General features: G+C 37.9%; 1 protein-coding gene across 1 annotated transcript in view; it reads right to left on the reverse strand.

Annotated features, from left to right (window-relative positions):
* Window positions 1–7,859: 7,859 nt before the first annotated feature.
* The window catches only part of ANKFN1 (ankyrin-repeat and fibronectin type III domain containing 1), a gene marked incomplete at its 5' end in the record, with an annotated part of 59,482 nt that continues 44,576 nt past the window's right edge, over window positions 7,860–22,765 (reverse strand). Inside the window, 7 exon segments of the mRNA XM_009581798.1 lie at window positions 7,860–8,051; window positions 9,844–9,994; window positions 11,429–11,595; window positions 13,726–13,941; window positions 17,673–17,789; window positions 18,410–18,542; window positions 19,698–19,797. Coding sequence (XP_009580093.1) covers window positions 7,860–8,051; window positions 9,844–9,994; window positions 11,429–11,595; window positions 13,726–13,941; window positions 17,673–17,789; window positions 18,410–18,542; window positions 19,698–19,797 — 1,076 coding nt within the window.

Below are 22,765 nucleotides of genomic sequence, written 5' to 3' on the forward strand. Positions count from 1 at the left end.
TTCTGTGTTTTAAAGTGCATGTCTAAAACACTGAGAACACTTGAGATATGTGAAAACGACTGTTAAATCAAACTGGACTATTGGCACTAAAATTTGCTCTATCAAAACAAAGCAAGAGGAGCATAAGAAAGAACTGCTCCAAAGCAGAGGAACAGTCAAAGCATGGAAAGAAAATGGCTGTAATATCAGAGAAACAGAAGGTAACAAATGGAGACTATGGAAAAGTCTGACTTAGATTCCGGACAAATTATTAGAAACTATGGTGAAGAATAGATAGATACATGAGTGATGAGAAAGGGTCAATAGCTTTAGCTTAGTAACTCATGTCTCACCAATCTAAATAAACTCTGAACATGTGCACAATTAATACACAGGCATCCTTAGATTTCTGAAGAGCTTTTGACAAGGTTCTTTACCACAGGTTCTGAAGAAATGAAGCTGTAATTGAGATAAAGACAAAGCTCCCTCCATGTATCAAGAGCAGATTGTTGGTGCAGACAGCAAATGAAGTAGTCAGCTTTCACTATGGATGGATTTTACTAATTCTGGACATCATGCAGAAGTCAGTGATAGCACCTGTCCCTTCCAACCTGTTCATTAAATGATCTGGAATAGTGAGGTGACAAAGTTGGCTGATGATGAGCAATTATTCTGGGTAGTTGAAAACAAAAAATGATTGTAAATATTGTAGAAGGATAAAATTTACTCCTTTTATAAAATGACATACAAGAACTGTTACAATTAAAAGTGAGTTCAAAGATTTCGCTTGATGGACAAAGAAAAAATTCTCTTACCACTCACAGCTTTTCTCCTCTGGATTCTAGCCTCAGGTGAAGGGGGAGGTGAAGGAAGACAATCTAGATGTGAAGAGGTTGAACTGATTTTCTTTTGAGAGTGTTCTTCTGAAAGATCCACCAGCTTCTTTATGGGTAGGCCAGCTGCTGGCTGCTTGTATCTTGCATACTGCAGTGCTTCTGTGATCCATCTCATTTCCTTCCAGATCTCATCAATTTGCTGTAGAGAAAAAAATGGTGAAAAAGTTAAGTCTGTGTATTAATTTTACCGAAGTGTGTACTTTCTTCAAGTGCCCAAGTAGGTGTGTAGTCACTGCTAACAGAGAAAAGAAGGATGCCCTGACGGGATACTTCAGGTTTAGGTGGTCTGAACTGCCTTTGGTTAGGTGCTGCTTCTGCTCCACCACTGCAGAGGCTGCTTAGGGCCACCAGACTCTCAAATTATTTATCTCTATTATGAATCTGTGGTTAGGAGGGGTGAATCCAGGCCTAAACTCTGACATGGAAAGAAAATGAAAATTGTCTTTTGATGGAGCATAAAGCTTGATCAATTTTGTAGCACACTTGAAAGTTGGTTTCATTCTGTACTGGAATGAAAGCAAGACTTCTTGAGCATCCTTGCAAACCCAGGATCATGTTCAAAAGCAGAGTGCTCAGATCAAACCTAGTTTTTAACAGAAGAAGAATATACATACGTGGAGGGTTGAAGCAAAGCTGTGAGCCAAACTGCAGGTTTTCTCCCTCATCATAATTTTGGTCTGCATGCATTTTAATAGTATAAATCTACACTAAGACAATTCTAACACATGCCTGTTGATGGCAATAAGAGACAAGTGCCTAAATCATTTGCAGGATATAGCTTTAAGTATCTATTCAGAGAGGAAAGATGCTGTTTAATGTGGGTCTTCAGAGTCTTTTGATAATGGAACACTTTTAACATCTTCAAGCAATTCAAGATCTTTGATGCTGAGTAAATGTTGCTGCAACCAGCAAATGACAGTAGCTGTGAGTATAATACCCTTCTGCTGCAGTATCCTTTCTAGAACTTCCCCTGTGCTTCTCTTCCTGCAGAAGATTCTGCATTTAAAGAAGTGAGCCTTCATATTAATATTGCAGTGTTTAAGGGAAATTGCTTGGCAGTTACACACGCTACATTTTGCAAGAATGTAAAGGGCATAGAACGCTGGGTCAGTGAAAGGATAGGCAAAAGTGAGTGTTACTTTGTGCAGTATTATCAAATAGGGAAGTAACAGAGGGATCAGTGAAAAGGAGACTGCAGATTGATATATTCTAAGGGTAGTTCTCCAAGTCATGCTCTTAGCTGGAGATACTTCTTCACAAAATGCACATTCAAAGTGTGTAATTTATTGCCAAAGGATACTGTAGATGCCAGATTAGTTAGGGTAGTTCTTGATAAGCCATGTTGGAGACAGGATAGCTGGGTAGATGGATCTCTGTTTTGACCTAGTATGGCCATTTTTATGTAAAGGTGAAATCCCGACTCCAATGATGTCAGTGCAAGCCTTGCCACTGAGTTAATTTGAGCTAAGAATATACACTGATAAGAATAACAAATGGTTCAGAGATTAATTCATAATCCTACATCATTTCAAGACTTCAGTGTACCTCCATGAAGAGAATAACAGTTAGCAAATGTCTCACCTATTTGATTTTGGAGATTTTATATTTCCTTTCTGTGATCCTCCCTCAAACCCAAACAAAAATCATATTGCGTGCAGTTTAATAAAATGCAAATCCTGTCGATTTTGTCCCTGATGCCATTCTGCAGTGTCTCCTGAGATAATGGACCAGTCGTTTTGATGAACTGTGGTTCTTTGACAATCTAGGAACATTTGAAGCATTATGCTATATAAATTATAGCTTAACTTCAGTTTTAATTTCAGTGTCTGCAGATTTCTTTTCTTGCTGTGTAACATTCTGGTAAAGACTCTAAGTACTTTATCTGCTGGGGTTTTTTTTGTTTTTTTTTTTTTTAGTTTTTACTTTTCAGTTGCCCTCTGACTCCTTTTCAGAACTGCATTTATATAGACTCCCTTGCTCTTTACAATGTTTGGTTTGTGTAGTGACTTCAACACTGTCTTAGATCTAGGATCACACAAATGCTCTTGCGGTTTTGTGGTCACCACTGAAGATTGCGGTATGTGGTGGGCTGAGATATTTTTGCCAATAGGTGGAATACAGCTGGTTTTCATTTGAGAGGAAACCTGACAAGGCTAATACACTGTCACAATAATTCAGCACAAAACACTGAGGTTTAAAATGTTCTCCCATATTTTCCCAGCGTATATATGTGACTCAAACACTTTGGAGAAGAGGAACTCAGAACTGTTTATACAGTGCGTGCGTTTTAATACACATATACTTATTTTTGATGTGAAGGATAAAAATTTTCCAAATTCTCCTGCACGCTGGGAAAAAGCTAAATTTTCTGAGTGTGAGGATGCGAACGAGAAGCAAGGAGGTGACTGAGCAGTGAAAGTACAATGGAACATTCCTCTCTGCCCCCCTGCAGGTTGCCAAAAGCTCCAAAGTGGACAAGGCAAAGGGGATCTGAATTCAGAGCAAAGAGTAACAGAAATATTATCATCCTGTTCATAATTATGGAGGGCCAATCGTATTATCAATGAGAAAAGTGGTTGTCTTGGCCCCTATTCCAACAGAAGGTTGCTTGAATATTAAGAATATAGAGCTGTAAACTTATCTGTACCTCACTTGTAGAAAGACAGATTCATAGATGCACTCTGCAAAGGTCATGAGTTTTATCTATAAATAACCAATTGCCCAAATGGTTTGCAAAAGGACAGGCCTTGCCATGCTGCACAATGGGGTGTAGTTTGAAGATCCCTGAGTTGAGTAGGTAAAGTCCTGATCTGGGAACAGTACAGGAAAATCAGTGTGAGAGACAGAGAATAAGCAAGATAGACAAGTATGATGACATTTGTGATCTTTCTGCATTGGGGGACTGAAGCAGTATCACTGCATGGTGCTGGACAGACTTGCAGATGCTTTTGGGGCTAGCTTGCCATCTTAAACACAGAGCTGCTTTCTTCACTGTGATATTGTTGATGAAGATTGTCTCCACAACCTAGTCTGAATTTTCATTTTAATTTTTTTAATTGGCAATTTATCATGGTGAAAAAGACAGACAAAAACTATTAACCGAATGAATGCCCAAGCATGGTACTAGCTTACCTCACATTAGATGGGGGTGAGTTTTACAAGCAGACTGACACATTTCTTTATAACAGTCTAGTATAACTGTCATTTGATTTTACCCATAAAAATCCTTGTATAAAAGCAACAACTAAGGAAATCATGTTCTGGGTTTGAATTTCATAAAAACAGAATTGCACTTTTGATACAACTGCTCTTTTTATGATGTCTGTGAATAATTCTCCATTTAGATTTCAAATTACAGCCCTATGCAATTTTTAAGAAAGCCACCTTAAAATCTCCTTGGAATAGTCAGAAACAGACTATTACCTGTATGTAGTCTATAACTTGCTGGTGTCTTTGTTTGGCTGCAGCGACTTCACTGTCTGAAATTGCTTCCCTTAGGGATTGCTGGGTTTTCAGAGAGTCCAGCTCTATGACAGCAGAAAGGCGGCAATACAGGCTTATAAATTTTTCCTTGTAACAGCAAAAATGAACTGTGAAAAGACCAAGTGCAAAGGAAACATTGTTATATTCTGGTTATGAAATATGAAATCCTTAGCTTTCAGAACACAAATTTTATTGAATATAATTACTAACTCTCTGGATGGGTTACTTTAAGCTAGAAATAAATAATACAGGCTCTAACTCTCCTCTCATTTACACTGGATTTACTCTGTAACTTCACTGATTTCAAAAGAGTAATTTCTAATTTATATCTAAGTGATGGGATAATCAGGTCCTTAGTATGCAACTCCAGAGGCTGTCTTGCCCTTGATAGCTTTAATCAGAAAGGCTGTTTCTGAGGCTTTTATAGCTCATCATTTCTTTTATCAAGAAAGTAGTGACATGACTGGAAAATGGAACTCATCTTTTATTTTTTTTAATTGAGTGTTTCAGAAAGAAAGTATCATTTCGAAGAATGATAACTTTCTCTTGGGCTAGGCTAGCTTAAATCAGTAACTTAAATGTAAATGACTCGGCAATAAAAGCATTTCAGTGATATTACAGTTTGGATGAAACAATTAAAACTCTTTTCGGTGTTACCACACATCATCCTCTGAACTCTTATGCAGAAGGGTAACACAGAAAGTTCAGACATGACCTCTTGCTTTTTGTAATTTGATTTTGGAGTAGCACCGAGCTATCTGACCTACCTCTGAAAGAGGTAACTAGGTAACAGAGACAGAACAGCTACAGTGCCATGGAGCTTCACAAACGTTAGTTTACCTGGCCTCTTAAAGCTACGTTATTCCAGAACTTGCAGTTGCTCAGGCAAAACTTACCAGTTATCTCTGTGAACTACAGTATAGACATACGGAAACTTGCTGAGGGAGAAGAATACTTCCCCATTCATTAGTGCTTCAATAAATGCAAGCATACAGCGTGATCTTGCTATAGCAGCAAATGCCAATTGGCTTACTACTGCTGCTTTTCTGGATTGCGGCATGATATTTTTCAGGGTGTTTCAAGTGTAAACTGCATATATTCTTCTTATCATAAATATTAAAAAAGAAATAAAAACAGTGACATGTCTACTTATCCCTTACAAACAACATGATAATTGAGAAGAATTTCTCAAATGAAGAAATCCAATCACAGAAACATCATTAGCATAACAATAAAGGCCTAATCTGAACACAGAAATCCCACAAAAAAAAGAGTGAAAGAAAGAATTCTACCTTCTGGTTTCCCAATGATGCCTAGATATTGCAGGGATCTAGTCTGAATAGTGTGTGGTCTTACAGTATATATGCCATATGTGGTGGACTCTTGAGTGAATTACAGCCGCGGTTTCAGCTTCAGTGCTGAAGTTTCTAGCCTTTGTGGTTTTAAGTCAGACCCTTTAATGTTACTTTAACAAATGTTACTTCAACATAGTCTTTTGTGGTTATGCAATTATATAGTTGGTAGCCACCAGCTAATGGGGAATGGAAGCTTCTAATATTTGAGATGTGAATCACAGTCACTTTATAGAACATCAGGGATACATATATAATAAGTCACATAGAAATGTCATCTGCCTTTGGCCAGATGATTGCTTACTTAAAAAAAATACTCAAAAGTAACATTCAGCTTTCCATACTGTTCGCTCCATGAACTGCTTTCCCACTGCAGCAACATTGCTAAACAGAGAGATCTGCACCCAGAATGCCATTTGAGAGGTTACTCTGTTGCATGTTTATCTGCTTCACATCATCCCATTCAATGTCTGTTGCTTTGTCAGCCTGATGCAAACTATGTCCCAGAAGTGAGAATGACTCCTGCCCCCGGCCTGTGTACCACATAAGGAGAGTTAAATAGTCTGCAAAACCTCTAGTGTGGAGATTAATTTCACCAGAGATGAGTATGCGTCGTGCATTAATTTGCACAGTGAATGCAGCACTCACCTCTCATACGGAGAAATTATATGCTCAATACACAGAGTCTAACTGTAGACTTCAGGGTTGTGTGTCAAGAAGATAGTAAGTATGGCTTTAGGGCACTACAGCCATGGCCATATGACCCAAAGCACTGAACTAACTCTTCTAGTTCAATTACATTAGTTTTCTTTTGAAGGGGTAACTTTTCCTTGGCAGACTACATCAGCTCATGTATTGTCTGTCTGTACCACTCATAATTTTATGGCAGCTTAGCTGTCATCTGTCCTCCCACAACTAGCATAAAAACCCAGAGTTGTCACAGGCACCACTTTGTGTCCTCTGGCTGATGTGGCATAAACAATATCATATATTCCTGCCTGATCCAAATGAAACGTGTTGCGGGATGATGGTAGGTCACGGATCTACTGTGACTGTGGAAACATGGTCTTGGTAAGACCCTCCATTAACATCTAACATGTTCTCCTACATTAGTGACTCTAACAGCACTTAGCAATGATATGTAGGAAATAGGATGGTAATGGTGTCACATAAACACCTGAGAGAGATATCACTGAGGACACAGTTGCCACTAGAGACCTATTCTGTAGTGGCTCCTTGTGTACTCCATCAGTTTTGGTTCTTATCTTTTTCTCTTCTCCAAGGCATAGGAAAGAAAGATACCCAGTTTTACAGGCCAGAAGGAAACAGAGGAGACTAATGTGTAAGGCTCAGCAATCCCCATACTTAATATTCTTTCTAAAAAGAACTATTAAGTCTTTATGAGCTGCTTTTATGTGGAACCTTTCTTTTCTCTGTGGACCAAAGAAGAAGAAATGAGAAATAGAAGACCTTGAAGCTAAAGCATCTTATGCCTTCTGTGAGACAGATGGAAAACTCTGGTTTAGGGAGTTCTTACCCAGTCAGCAATGCAGTGGAACAAGAGGGCTGAATCTGCTACAGCACAGGATGTACTCCCTAAAAAAATAGATTCAAGTCCAGTGCTTTGGCATTTTTCACAATAACAGGCTTTTCCTGCACCACTCCTGCATTTTTCCAGGAATCAGAAGGAAAAAGATGACCCTCACACGGGAAACTCCACTCAGACCTTTCACAAAGTTGTGAGGGAGTCAGACCTTGAGTAGGACTATCTGCAATCAGGAAGTGCAAAAATTCTGCTCTACAAAACTGGTCATTATTCTTGTGACAATTCAGAGGGATGTGTTTTTGCATCTCCTTTCACTTGCTGTGTTGTGTGTAATTTTTTGTTTCTGTTTTTTAAAGAACATCATCTTCCAAATAAGCTTATAGACACATACTGGATAACTGTGGGCTTTGCTCTATGCTTTGCATTTCAATAACGATTGCTACAGTATATGCTTTAACCGCTCTGCTCCGTCTATAACTTGTACACAGTTATAGGTAGTGTTGTTGCCAAAGCCATCATGTGATTTATTGACTCTCCACTGGGACAAGGGGGAAAACAGATACAACTTTGTGATTTTATTATAAGGAGACTGGGTTAATATTTCTAGGTGAAGCAAGCTACTATACCGAGTTCAAACATCTGAAGAGGGAGGTTAAGAAATCCTGAGTGTGGGGTGTAAGGATTATTCTGTCCTGGGGCAGTGCAGACGTCGTCTGAGGCGGGGAGCAGGAGAAGAAAGGAGACATTGTGACCCAGTTCCAACACCTCCTGTGTATACAGACGGAAGTGCTTAGCCTGTAGAGGGACACGCGCGGGGGAAGAAATAGGAGAGAATTACAACATGGCACTTATATAAACAACACCCCAAATGATATAAAACATTAAAGAAAATTTGCACAACATCAAGCTCGGAATTTTTATAAAACATAAATATTTGGGGGGGGGCCCTAAATGTGGGTTCATGTCACTACATAAAATAAAGATTTAAAGCTGCAATGTTCCACATTAAAACAACACACACAGGCACAACCCCCCTGAAAACAACATTTATGTTTCTTATTAGGCAGAAAATGATCACATGCCATGTGCTTTTCAAGATTATGATTGCATAATTATGTGAAAACATGAAAATGGATTCAATTAAAAACCTTTAAGATTCAATTTAGGGTTGGTTAAGAGAAATATGCAGCTCTCCCTCAACACAGCACTGAAAAGGTTTAACAAGTGCTGCAGCAAGGGAAAATGGCACACACAGGAGTTGGCCTGAGGCTGCTGTAGAGCTGCTGTGTGCAGCACTGCCTTTTACCCTGGGTATGCACCAGTGTAACTGTCCATGATTCTGTTTACCACAAAAATAATAAAAATATATAAATAAATCTGTTGAATTAAAAATTCAATTCATTAACATAGAAGTTGGGTCCTGAGTCATCAAAACATTTACAACTGTGTTTAACTGCAAGGTCATGTTTATGTCTATCTCTCATGCACAATAGATGAGCTTAAACGCTTGGCTGAACTGCAGCCTAAGGAACATACTGCACATTGATTTAAATATTTTAGTCCCTAGCTCGAAAAAAAAAAAAAAAGATGCACAAAAGCTATAACCTCCAAGAAAATACACTAGCATAGAGACCTGTACAGAGCCCTATTGAATTAGAGTGACTGACCACAAGGCAGCACACCATCTATCTTAATTTTGGATTTACTTGAGTCTTACTTGGCTCTTCCCAGGCTAGAAGGTGCAGCACTGATGGATTCCTTTTTAAAAGCAAAGCCTAAACCTTTCAAAATCAAGAAATGTAGAACCAGATTAATTTATTTTAAGGTCACATCTTTCTAGCTGCACAAATAGACCTTGAAGTGAATATAAAGATGATTTACTTCTACTTGAAGCCCTCTTTACCCTTGTAGACCAAAATAAAATGGAATTCGTGTAAACAAGAAACAAACTCCTTAGCGTATTTTTTCATGGATCTTTCACATCATAGATTATCCTTCCTGACTTCTTTATTTATTCACATATGCATTTCTTGTACCCAAATGTAAAGCCAGAAGCCAGATACCTCTCCTCACCCACAGCAATCTGGAGGTCTGGAACTATGTGTTTTAGAAGTGCTACATTTATCTGTGTGTAAAAGAATAGCAAAACGCTGTATCTTCAGCAGGCCTTTCATACACCCTCACTATTACCTCCAAAAGAACAGTCAATTGCCCTGCTTGTCTGGAAAAATACCTATTTTTTTTTGCCAGCTGGGTAAAGGTGCTCACAACTACTAGTTTCATGCAAAAGCGCTTATTTGCACCTGCCTGAAGTTGCACAAATACGCTAACAGATGCAAAAATAGGAGCTCATTGAAAATTTGTCTCTTAATCCTTTTATGTTCAAATAACCAGGAAAATAACTGTTTTATTGAAGATGTTCCCCCCACACACAGCTAGAATAATTGAATACAAAACTTCCCTGCTTTTCTTTTCTTGCAACCGTAACATTTTAATCCCTTCTTGCAAGTTATACAGTTTGTAGCATTTAGTTGCGTTCTTAAGAATCAGTTTTTAAAAAGGTGATAAATACCACAAAAGAAAATACCTGATGCAGAGGTAGATTGATCTGTTTAAGGAGAGCTTTCACTGCCATCTGGAGCTCATACAAGAACAATTGAGTAGGGCAGTCTGAAGTATGATCCATACTTTCCACAGATTCTGAGCCAGAAAGTGTTTGGATCCATTCCCATTCATCTCTGTATGTTGAGTCAAGTTAAAATTAGAAATATAACAAAAGTTCAGTGCACAAGCAGGAATTCAGTGTATGTGCATTTGGGATCTGTTGATAGTTTAATCCTCATATAGCAAAACATTCTAAACTTGTGCAATCCTGATTGTTTGTGGTTAAAAATCTAACTTTGAAAAGTTTAATTTTTCTAGCACATGTACATCAGGCTGAACATTCCTTGCAAACCTCTGAAAGTCCAACTGCCTTTGAAATATTTCACTAAGGCTTCTCACTCCAGGTTTTCTTTTTTACATACTTCATTCCCTATCTACCACAATATTTTAACAAGCATGCATTGGAAATGACAACAGTATCAATTAGCAGGAAGTTTAATTTCTGTGACAGACTCTTCTGTACTCAATGGAGCCAAAGAACTTCCTGGTTTGCTCGACATATATCCATTCTAGACCTGATAAACATGGGAATCATCTTTCTGGATCAAATCCTTAATTTACCCTGCCCAGTATTGAGTCTGAAAAGCAGCCAGCACCAAACATTCAAGAAAAAAAATAGTACAGGAAACCCCACTACAAGATGAGTAATAGATGTGGTGCAATTTGCTCCTAAATAAAGATCTGATCTTAAACGTCAAGAGTCAGAGATTGTTATAAACCCTGAAGCACTAGGCTTCATATTCCTTCCAAAATTTTTGTTAGTATTAACTACTACATTCTGGATATCCTTGTTATCCATATAGATATCCAGTTCCTCTTTCCTCATGCAAAATTAGCAGCTGGTTGCTGAAATGATGGGGGATTAAAAAGCTCCAGAAGAAAGCCAATAAAATGTGTTACCCACTAGGCAAGGACTAGGAAGTGCAAATAAGTGCACTTGCCCAATAGATAAGGGAAGCAATGGACAAAGAGGAAAGTGGCTTTCCCAGAGCGCAGCAGTTCAATGGCTGATAGCATTTGTCTGAATATGTGTTTTCAATTGCTGTATGTTTGCTGTAGATTAGAGCGAGAAACCAGATATTACACAAGAGAATATACAGAAAAATCACCAACACCAACACTCCATGGTTAGTGAAAATCAATACGAAGGATGACATTGAATTCACTGGAGGCTGAATCAGGGCTGCAGGCTATGATCTTCCTAACAGATATATGGAAGATCATTACCACCCTGCAGAATTTGAGTGATCACAGAATACTGTCCTTAGAAACCAATGGGCTCATATGTACATGTTCTGGATAGGTCTTCAGATTGCTGGAAACACACAGGTGCACCTGTTTAGTTCAGCGCCGATCTCTGTGATGGTACACATCTGAGCCAAACTTTGCTGGCAGCTACAATTTTGCAATGGCAAAATTGCCTTAGCATTTAAATTTGATCAGTTGTTTCAAACTTAAAAGAAATGTTCTCTACATATGTGTGTGTAAATATGTATATATTCACTTACTTGGAGACATTGCTGTTGTCTCGGATTTTAACATGACACAGGACATTAGGCAACTTCTGCAACACAAGCACTTTGATTTGATCCACAGAACTGCAGAGTTTAAGGTAACCTAGATACAAGCCGGGAGGGAGGCGTTGCTGACTTCGTTTGTGATAGGAAAGTATGTCCTGTTTTAAGAGAAACAGTCCTACATAAAAATCTCATTTTTTTTCCACATCAGCGGAAGAGTTTGGGATCAAAAAGCAACAAATGTTTTTACAGCCGTCTTTTTGTTTCAACAGTGTTCCCAATTCGCAAAGCATTTAAGCACATGCTTAAGCATATAAATAATCTCTGGTAGTTTGGGTGCACTTGGACAACTTTTTACTTAAAGCCATACACAGGTTCTCTAAGTTCTCCACGTCATGCAGGAATTGGCTCTAAAAAACTGAGGTTTCAATCTTCTACAACTGTAGTATTTAAACTAGCTTAAATAACACCCACTTCTGCCCTCCTGTCTGATCATTTCAGCAGCGAGCTGGGTCAGGGAACTGACTCAGCTGAAAAACAACTCAGGAAAAGGAGCAGTCATTTTTCAGCCAGAGTAGTTCCCTGGTTCACGTTTGGTGCATAGCTACAGAGATGGAGCAGAGCAGCATTGGGAAAAAGCTATCACCTGGGCTGCATAAGCCAGTACTGTCACCAAAGAAATGCATGTAGAGTCACAGCCTACATCTCTCGAAAACCTGTTCTGTATCACCGGCTTCAACAGGAAGAACTCTATAAGCATGGGGGTTGGTGGTTTGCAAAGTTTAATTAATGGCTGTGTTTTCTGAACAAGTATCTTTATCAACAAATAGAGCTTAGAAGGCATTAATAATGATGGCATATTTGCTGAAGCCAGGAGACATTTGTAAGGCTATGTATAACAGTCCCCCAAAACTACCCTAAAAATGATGTCTGCTGCCATCCTGAGAAATGTGTGCTTCTGCAATGGATGAGGATTAAGACACCTGGCCTTATGCCTTTAGTCTTGGAACCATCAAATTATCTGCCAGTGCTGTGCTTGGCTCTGACCAGTGCAATTAGACCCTCATTTTCACAAGCACTTCATGAACAAAATACCCATTCGATGATTAAACAAGTAATACAAGAAAGGGTGGGCATTAGATAGGAATGTGTAAACCATTAGGGGAACAATTTTTCCACTAGGATCTCTGTGGAAATTTGATCAAGCCTGTATTTTGGGTTTCCTAATATAAAACTTTTGCCCAGATTGACATTTTTCTACACCTTTAACACATTTTAATACATTAAATCTAACATAGATCAGGTAAGTTTTATTGTCTTTTGGAAATTTTTTAACGTTTCTAAAACCTGGTGATGTATATTTTGATTGCCTGTCGGTTTCCGGTACAAAAAGCACAGTCTCTGCCCAAGAAAGTGCCTCTAATTCAAAAATTAACCTCAGTCTAGCTGAGGTTACTAACGAAGGGACTAAGACAATGATTTGTCTTGTGGTATTTTGGGTAACTGTGCAACTGAGTTTTAGAGAGATTGGCTACTGACATTTTGTGAGAAATAGGTTGCTGTTATCTACATAAAACGTATTAATCTTTATGTGAACTATCTATGTTTAACATGAGTTTACAGATACCCTGATTCTTGAAGGGCTGAAAGCCCATGGCTCTTAACTATGTTAACTGAACTGACTATGCAAAGCAACTTCTAAGATCAGTCCTTACCTTGGTGTTTTTCTAATTGTGAAGTCTAGGGTCATGTTATGCAGAAATTAAAGGAGTAAAGAATGGTAAAGAATGGTCAGTAAAGAATTCTTTAGTAACTATACCAGGCTCCAAGGAACTCTGAACCCCACAGAACAAGTTTATTAAGTAGAACAGTGAAGTTTTAAATCTAGATTTAGTGTTCAAGGTTGGATGGAAAAATCTTATGGAGTGTAGAAATTGCAAGTGTCTGTATAGGTGCTTAAGAACATCCCAGAGAACTTTAAAGGTTTTTATATCCTTTGCTACAGAATTCTATAGCATGGTTTCCCGAAACTGATAGAAACTGTACTATTCTCAGCTAGGACTTTGAAGTAATTTCTTTAGAATCTCATGGATATTTTACACATTAAGGATCTGATCCCAGACCCACTGGAAGTAATATAAGTCTTTGCTTTCAATGGGAGCCTTGCCATTAATTTTATTGGGCACTGGATTAAGGCCTAAAATTCTACAAGACTCTTCCAAAAATCAGGGCTCTGGCACAGGCTTTACAAAAGCAAATAACATACAGTAAGAGAAGCAAAGCACTACCTGGATTGTTATAAGCAAGATGTCTAATGCTGTTGGCTCCTCTGGAGTTGAAAGGGATTTCCTCTGGCTTTGTAGTTTGGATACCTGCATCCATTTGCCATTAAAAAATGAATAAAGACTCTCCACTTCTCTTACAGTAACTATCAGCATATTGCCATGTCGATCCTTGATTGGCTCATAAAAAACTCTGCCTAAGTTGTGAGTTCCCAGCAAATTCTAGAAAACAAGCAAATTATAAAATGAAAGTTATTTATCACATATCAGGAGAGGGGTATTTTGTGAAACTTAACTTTGTGCTCACTGACATCAGTTCTATTGACTTCAATAAAAACTAGATACACAATGTTTCTCAAACCCTTGCCCTACAGTCATGTCATTCAGTGGCAAAAGGAAAAGTTTTTCCCTAGGTTGTGTTTGTGGATTGAATTGTGGATCCTCCGATGTATTTGGTCCAGCAGTGTTTAGTCGAACATTTAATGGAGAACATCAGAAAGACTATTATGACTGAATGCCTTTGTAAAAGGAAACACTGCAAAGTAATTAACTTCTTTGGACAGAACTTTCTATTTTTGCCCAGTCATGTAAAGATAAAGGATGCAATTTTCAAAAGCACTCAGTGTTGGTCTAGTGGTGATTCCTTTGGTATCAATGAAGCCCTCTGACTTGAACTTACTGAAGAGCTAGGTGCTTATCTTAACCTCCCTATAACCAAATGTCAGAGATGATACAAAATTCTTTGTCTATCCCCAAATCATTCATATTGGACACTTCAAATGTTTTCTGATAGGGTCATTAACTATAATCTCCATTTCTGTTCTCTGTTTTAAAATTATTCAGATTATTTTCAGCAACAAAAGCATGTTGAATGTAAATAATTCTGGAGCTAAACTGTGGGGTGTGTTTGTGAAGGAACACAGAGGAATTTGAAGAGACACGGACCCTTTTCCTTTTACTTCAGATACCAAGAATGTGCTAGACAAAACCATCAGAAACTAACAAACTACCAGGGCAAAGCTCTCCAGGAAAATATGTGAGGATTAAAGAAAAGTAATTTTAAAAGACTCCACATAAAATACATATTTTGGTCAAAATCCCTTTCCTCACACAGTAAGGCATCTGCTTATAGGTGCAAACACACTCAATCCAGTGACCAGCCACTGAAGAGATTCCCAGATGTCTTAAAGAAAAATGCCTAACATTTAAAATATGCTCATTACTTTGCGACTTTTCAAGAGATCTACAGTAAGCTGGATAGGGATGGGGGTAGTTTGAAATGAAAACTTGAATTCACAATGTAGCACATTGTATGTTTAGGGAAGTGCTGTACATTAACTTAATGACATTATCCTGAATTTATTTATCTGTACTTAGCAGGCAATATTTACTTATAAACTGTATTATTAAATTGTTTATAAACTCTATGTAGTCAGCACAGTGACTGCCTTTTATGTGGCATAGCTTAGCTATTTTAGCTTTATGCGTCCCTCTCCAGGGCATACTGTTGATGTCTATATAGCACCTCCCCTCTTCTTTTTTTAACTGTTCTGCCTTTTGAGGTTAGCCTCCATAACTGATTAACACGGGGTGTTTTGAGTACACATTTTATATTAATCCATGTGCCCACAGGTGGGACAAATCACTGCAGGTAGATGTTAGCCATCTAGTTGTCGTCATAATCACTGCAACATATGAATGTGCCTAGATGAAAACAAACATCTGACTGTATATTCTGAATGACATTCCAGCACAGAGAATGGGGGTACCTACTAGTATGAATATGTGACTAATTCATATACTAAAAAAGTTTTGTGTCTGCTTAGCTTGGCACCCCATCACTTGTGTTTTGTTTGCTTTAGTTGTCTGGTGGTAACAACAGGCAAAATTACAGTCCCTGTTGTCTCGAATCTACTGATCTAGTCCTTTAGCAGCTGTGCTGTCACTGGTCTTTTCCATTCTGTCCTAAATTCCTGCGGAGTCAGTCTATTAACTGCCTCAATAAAATGTATTCAACCGTATAAACTTTATGGAGATCCTTCCATTGGTGGATCCCACTAGGCCACACACCGTTAGAGGCTGGCAGATCGGTGACAATCCCTGTGTTCATCAGGGGACCACGCTAACAGAACAAACGTTAAGGACAATAAATTTGCCAGAAATTCAACAGAGCAATATACCACATGGACACATTTGCTCTATCTCTGTGCTTCAAGCTCTGCTCTTAACATATCTGGTAGCAAATAATAACACAACGAAGTAGGAACCTTGGTTATCTTGAAGTGCAGTCCATGCATACTAGCAATGCTCTGTTAAAGGCAATCTGCACAGAGGGAATGAAACTGAGCTAATCAAAGGAATACGTGTTACGTCAGCTGAGCTAACCACACCAGAGGGAACATTCAGCAGATATAGTTAAAACTTTCTCTAGTGGCAGCTCAAAGGACTGACAAGCAGCTGCTGCTTAACACAGGTGGTCCTCCAATAAAGGTACAGCAGACTGGCATTCCATATATTTCGGGATACTTTGGGGAAATCAGTCAAGACAGGTGGTTGCCCAGGAAGGCTACTCTCCTTTACAGCGTGCTTTGCCAAAAGATGTAAAAGAAACCCCACATGGATATTCTTAATAATGGCCACAAAGTATCTGGCTCTCATAGCTGCTATAAAACCTAGCTTATTCCATTGACTGGCAATAACAAGAGGGATGGCTGTGTGGCTAATACATGAGCCAAGCAATATGAAGATCTTCATTAATTCCATGACTTACCATAGATTTCTCTGGGAAGCTTTGGTGACTTCATTCAAACAAAAGGTAGGAGAAAGTGAGGCCTGGATATACTTTTTCTGTAAGAATCATGCACACATCTTTTTGAAAATGTATTTTCCCTCGAAAGTAAATATTTTATGTAAGTGTCTGCCTTCCAGCTAGAGATTTCATGTTATCGTGAAACCCATTCTTCAAAAGCTTTACAATAAATGTCAAAATGTTCTGCTGGAGAAAGTGTAATTACTATTTGCATAACAAATAGTGGACTGAGACACAGAAGAATTAAGTGGCCTGTTCAGTAGCACTTAGGTTGTATCTGTAGCGCAGGTTGGAACGGAACCATCCTGAGAGTCACTGCTATGCCTTAACAACATGATATGAATAGTGCATGTAGTGCTGCTGTCCCTACCACTGTGCTGAGGGGTCAGCACAAGATCTATGCACTGCTTAATCTCTCTCAGTCTCTGTTTTTAAGGGTCTAAATAGGTCTCTGACTGGTTCTCTGCACAAAGGTACATTTCACCTTAAAAATTTTGGCAGCTCAATTAAGAACTTAAAGAAAGATTCATTTTTATTTCCCTGCTGACAATCTGCAACAGCATAGCCATCCTATTTGTCAAACAGTGTAGTTCTGCCCTAGAAGCTGTACTTGAGCAGTTTGTAAGCCGGGGTGAATCAAGAGTACTATTCTGGCAACTTCAGCAGTCTACTTGTCCTTGCTGTTGGGGACAGAAGCTACCTACTGCTGCATGTTCCCAGATAGCACAAGGGAGTGCTAAATCTTACCGAGACTTTAAATGCTTCATTAATATATTAATAATTAATAATGAATAGGCCTTCTAAGAGGCTTTTGAGCAGCAAATATTAGGATTATAACTCTTGAATTCCCAATCTGCAAACCCACAGGCTTATTTGTGGTCATTATTTACTGATTTGTATCTGTTTGTTTCTTCATCTCCCACTATTGTTTCTTTCCTTTCTTTTTCCTACTCTTTATTTTTAATGTAACTCCTTCCTTCCAGCTGGCAAGAGAGGCTCAGTAGCTCATTTCATTGTAGATGATAACGCTGCTCCACAGAACAGGCCAGTGGGGAGTGGTGAACCATAGGATAGCTGGCAGTACTATCCCTTAGAGATCAGAAAGTCACTAAGTTAATAGCTAGAAATATGCAATGCAACCAACCTGTAGCTGTGCTGCTGCTGAAAGCATCTTTTGCCTGGCTTGAAGTGCTGTTGATGAGGACACAGATATAGATGTATTTTGCCTTAGCCATCTGATATCATCCCACATGCAAGACAACTGCAAAAATATATCCAGTTCAATCAGTTTTTGTTCTCAGCATTTACAAAAGCAGAAATGAAACTAAAAGCATTTTGGACTTGGAAAAATCAGTAGACATTGCTCATTTTGAGTTTCTGCGGATGGCAATAAGTTGCCTAGATAAATATGAAACAGATATTGAATCAGACACAGAAATTGTTCTGTAAACATCATGCACCCATTTCAATTGCTTTTTGGACTATTGTGTAAAATTAATTTACTCTTCTTTGGGGTATAAAAAATAGCATGAAGATATCTTGAATGATGGCATAACCATAATACCAACTTTAAAACTTCTAGTTAATTCTTTAGACCCTTCCTCTAAGTGTTCATAAAACCTTTATGTACTCAAGTAGCAATCATTTATGTAGGATCATACATTAAAAAGAGCTAATTGTGCCACTGTCAGCAACCCAGTCAGAATTTAACCCATATAAATGGTTTGTGAAAATTGCATTTTAACATGAGTGAAAGGTAAAGCACTTCATCATTTAGCTTTTTAAAGACACCATTTCATATATTCAGAATGATGAGCTAAGGCCTATGCACTGCTAGCAACAAATTTGTAGAAGCAATGTATGAAATTAGGCTCCCGTTACCTTTGTGAACCACAGGAAATCCTGCATAACTGAACTACTGTGAGAGTCATCGATTTCCACAACTGGGATTTGATCTTCATTGGTTACTAATAAATTGTCTTTGTAAAAAAATATAACAGATAAGTAGAGTCCCCTAAAGAAAGAAGGAAACATTGTCAAACATCTTTCACGTCTATTCACATCCACGCCAAATATTAGTCAAAGAATCATAAATGTTAAGTTCTGAGGAGACAAATTGAATCATCTGGTCTTAACTTCTATGTTACATAGATCATGCAACTTAAGCCAGTGAATTCTGAAAAATATTTGGGAAGCTTATCACTTTAGATGATGTGAGACTACAGGAACCTAAGAAATTATGAATTTGTGCAGGCCACTGACATCAGCGTTAGTAAGAATTTTGCCAGAGTAAACAGTACACAATGGAGGCTTTATGCCCCTTAGAAATCAGAAATTTTACCAAAACTTTTTATCATTAATGGGCTTAGTTCTGCCCTCGTTTACTTCAGAGTAAATCTGAAGTAACTCAATTGAAATCAGGCAGGTTATTATGGATTTACATTAGTGTAATTGAGTGTAATTTGGCCAGCATATCTGCAAAACTGTTTATAGAGATCATTCCTTTCAATATTTACCCTTGCAATTAGTTACATACGTTAAGTAGTTGCCTTAGGGAATTTAAAGGCTCTGGAGAGCTCTTCTGAAAGAATCAAACTCTTATCAAAATACAAGGAAGAAAAAGCAAACTGAACACTGCTGGCAATGAAAGAAGAAATAATCCAGCATAAGCAACTTCCATTTGCTAAAACAAATTATCAAGGCTGGGTTGCAAACCTAGCTAAAGATGTTAGAGGATTCTAGATGTGTTGCTTGTTGCCAATGGACTATTAAAACATGTTATCTGAGCCCTGCATTTTATATTATGAATGAAATAAATACCATAGTTTCATTATTGAGCAGCAACAGAGGCAGTACTTCCAAAATACCTCAGTAAATATGCACTTTGTGTTTGCACAGAATATTTCACTCTGTTACAATTCAAATCCAGTTCCAACAGTAACAATGAAAAGATTCTATTGATTTCAGTAGGAACTGGAGCATTATTTTCCTATCAGCTGTACCAGTCTTACATGTATGTGATTTTATCATCAGGTTCATTCTGATTGATTGCTGTTTTATTGGTAGTGGAATCTTCACATATATTTCTAAGGTGTTTTTCACTATTACGTAAGAGCAACAACTGGTAGGTAAAACTCAGAATGTTTGGGAGATAAAATGAATGACAAACCGTTTCAGAGTCTTCACAAACTTGTTTGATGAATGGAAAAGGTGCTTCAGGCTCCTGGAAACTGATTGCTTGCGACCAGCATTCTGTAATTTAGAACTTTCTAAAATGGAAAATAAAAAGCAAACCAAACCCAGCACTTAAATTTCAGTTAGTATCTCATAAAGAACCTTTGTCTCTTGAATCACTATACTAAATTTCAGTCAGTGCCCACTATATTCCTTTCAAAAGACAACATTTAGAAACATGCTCAAACCTTTAGCTTATATTTTCATTATCTTAGCGATATGCGACAGCAAACAATTTTCTTACTTGCAGCAAACTCAGACTTGGTAAAAAAGTCTTGCTCCTAGGCAAAGTATAGCTTGAACCAGTACCACTAGTACTTTTAATGTTCAGAATGGATATGAATTTTACAAGTGGTCTCAAAAACCCAAGAAGAGAATCGAACCATCAGTCAACATTTTAGGGTGTTGTAATTCCTCAGTTTCTGTCCGTATATACCTTAAGCTTCTAAGAACTGAATAATTGGTGCCCCAGCAATCATTAACATCACAGCATCACCGGTCTAATCTAAGTAAAAGCTTTAAGGAAACAAGTAGATTGACCCTCATCTTTCTCTGTATCACATTAAATGTATGTGCTTTTGTTTGGATTTTTTTTCCCCCCATCACAACAATTTCCACTCACCTGTATTGCTTCAGAGCTTTCACAGTTAGATTTGCTCCCTAGTAATCTGGAATCCAAGGAAGAGGTGTTTAACTCATTTGTTCACTTCATGTCAAAGCTGAGACCTGCTGTGTGCCTGCAAGGATCTCTGGACCAGCTCTCTCAATAGAAGAATTGTATAAATTCAAATATTTGCCCAATACTCTAAAAAATGTGGTTAAATTTTTATACATTGTATTATTTTTAACTTTCATGAATTTGACTTAATGTCTTTTCTTCTTTCATGCATGGCCTGAGTTTCCCTGTAAGCCAAAGAAAAATCTTCCAGTGGGAACCGAACCTCACAAGCTCTGTGAAACTGCTGTACCTGTATACCTGTAAGCAGATTTTAGAGGGTATGCCAATAGATGGCAGTCAGGAACACGCAGGATTGTATAATGTACAATGTATTGTCAGTTGTTGTTGTCCACATATGGCATTTAAAAGGAACAGGCATTCAAAACTGTTCGAGTTTTTTTTGCATTGTCTTTTGCGATGTCCCTCCTGTTTAATACTGTTGTAAGAGAAACAGCAGAAACATTTAAGTTAAAAAAAGGATTAATTCTTCAGATATTTACTGTGATGTGAAAAGAAAGACAAAAAGAAAAATGTAACTGTGAAACTACATCTCAGTTTTCCAGGATGTGACTCTTTATTTGGATGAAGCATAGATACCCATCGAGGCTGAAGTGTGAAACATTTTTGAGGGACACCCTTCTCCAGTGGGGGAAAAATATGACTTATGAAGAACTATTTGCTGAATGCTGCTAATCAGTCTGCTTAGGTGTTTTCAGAGTAACATATGCAAAATAGGAGGTGTCTATCTGTGTCTCCCTAGTGAGTTCTAAGTTTGAACATTTAAAGAGCACCTAAATTTGCTCTTGTCAAAACCCCATCTGTGGAAGTGCTCAACATGTTTTTAAATGATGAATAAATTTGGACCATAATTTGCACATTGAAAACCACAGAAAGACGACACATTGTTAGCAATAATTACCACTCTGCTGAACAGCAATTACAAAGAGAACAAGGTTCTATTGGGGGTAAAATCATACAATTCAGATGTATGAGACTTATTAGATTATCAAATCCATTGTCTTTCCAGTGCAAACTTGTTCTCCATGGCATATTCTCCAATGCGCTGTTCAGTTTGGTTTTCACAGACTCATCCAAATCCATAACTGCAACTGATCTTTGTTTTCTTTTCCTTTTAAAAAAATTCATTTGTTTTTCTATCCATATCTCCTCAGACAATTTTTATTCTACTGTGAACTTTTTTCAGTATATCACAGTAATGTAAACCAAATGCTACATGAAAACTCCTGTCTTAATGTTTCCTTTTTCCAAGGTTAAGACCAATTTAGGAATATAAATTTCATTCTAATTATGCAATTTTTATTTTCTTATATATTAAGGTTGGAGGGAATGGAGGAGGAAATTGCTGAAGGCAAAGCAACATAATTCTGTATAAAACACCCAGAGACTGCAGCATTAAAATAAGAGGGCACATTACAAGTGAAATATATGTTATTGGGCTATTCAGTGGTTTGGGTTTAGTCCACAGCTTTGCAGAAGCCAACAGCAAAAGAAATAATGTAAAACTAGATGGAGACTGTAAACTCTCCTACGTTGCTATTTGCTTTTGTTTTACAGTATAGTATGTCTAGAAGCCAAAAAACACGGAGCTAAGATTAGAGGATAATTTGGATCTACAGGAAATGGAACTTCGTCTGTTATTTAATTAACTAATAAATAACATAGAGTAACCTGTATAGAAAAGCACCAGTAACAACAAAATAAGTTTATAATAAATGATACAGCAATAGAGTTGTGAGCTCTTTTAACACAAGCTCAGGAGCAAACAAATAGTGGCTGAGATAAGAGAATTTCCAGTGATTAGATTTAGATCAGAAGCATTCAAACCTGGATTGAAGTAGGCAATTAACTACAAAGGTATATTTGCAACATTAGCAGTTTTTCTCTTCTCAGGTAGGATATATAAATGTTTCTTTGCAGTTCACTTAAATACAACAGATGATACTTAAAAGCGACATAAGTCGGTTGTGGAAAAATAACAAAGTTGCATACTCAGGCTGCTAGTACGCATCTGGGGTCTCTGCTCTAGAGGAATGTCTGTTATGCTGTGCCATTTCTCTGAGGAGGAAGATCATCTGGAATTCTTTGTCCTATCACTAGACAAGCGGGTGCCTCTCCTCAAGTGGGGCAGATGTGAAGTAAATGGAATTACCTCAGTGCAAAATTATCTGAGATCTTAGCCCCACAATCAGACAGCCTGTGGAACAGTTAAGTATCATTTAGGGTGACCCTGAACAAGGAAGCAAATTAGCACAAGATGAGTTAGA

This window comes from Fulmarus glacialis, unplaced genomic scaffold (assembly GCF_000690835.1).
Source record: "Fulmarus glacialis isolate BGI_N327 unplaced genomic scaffold, ASM69083v1 scaffold43067, whole genome shotgun sequence".
Taxonomy (NCBI): domain Eukaryota; kingdom Metazoa; phylum Chordata; class Aves; order Procellariiformes; family Procellariidae; genus Fulmarus; species Fulmarus glacialis.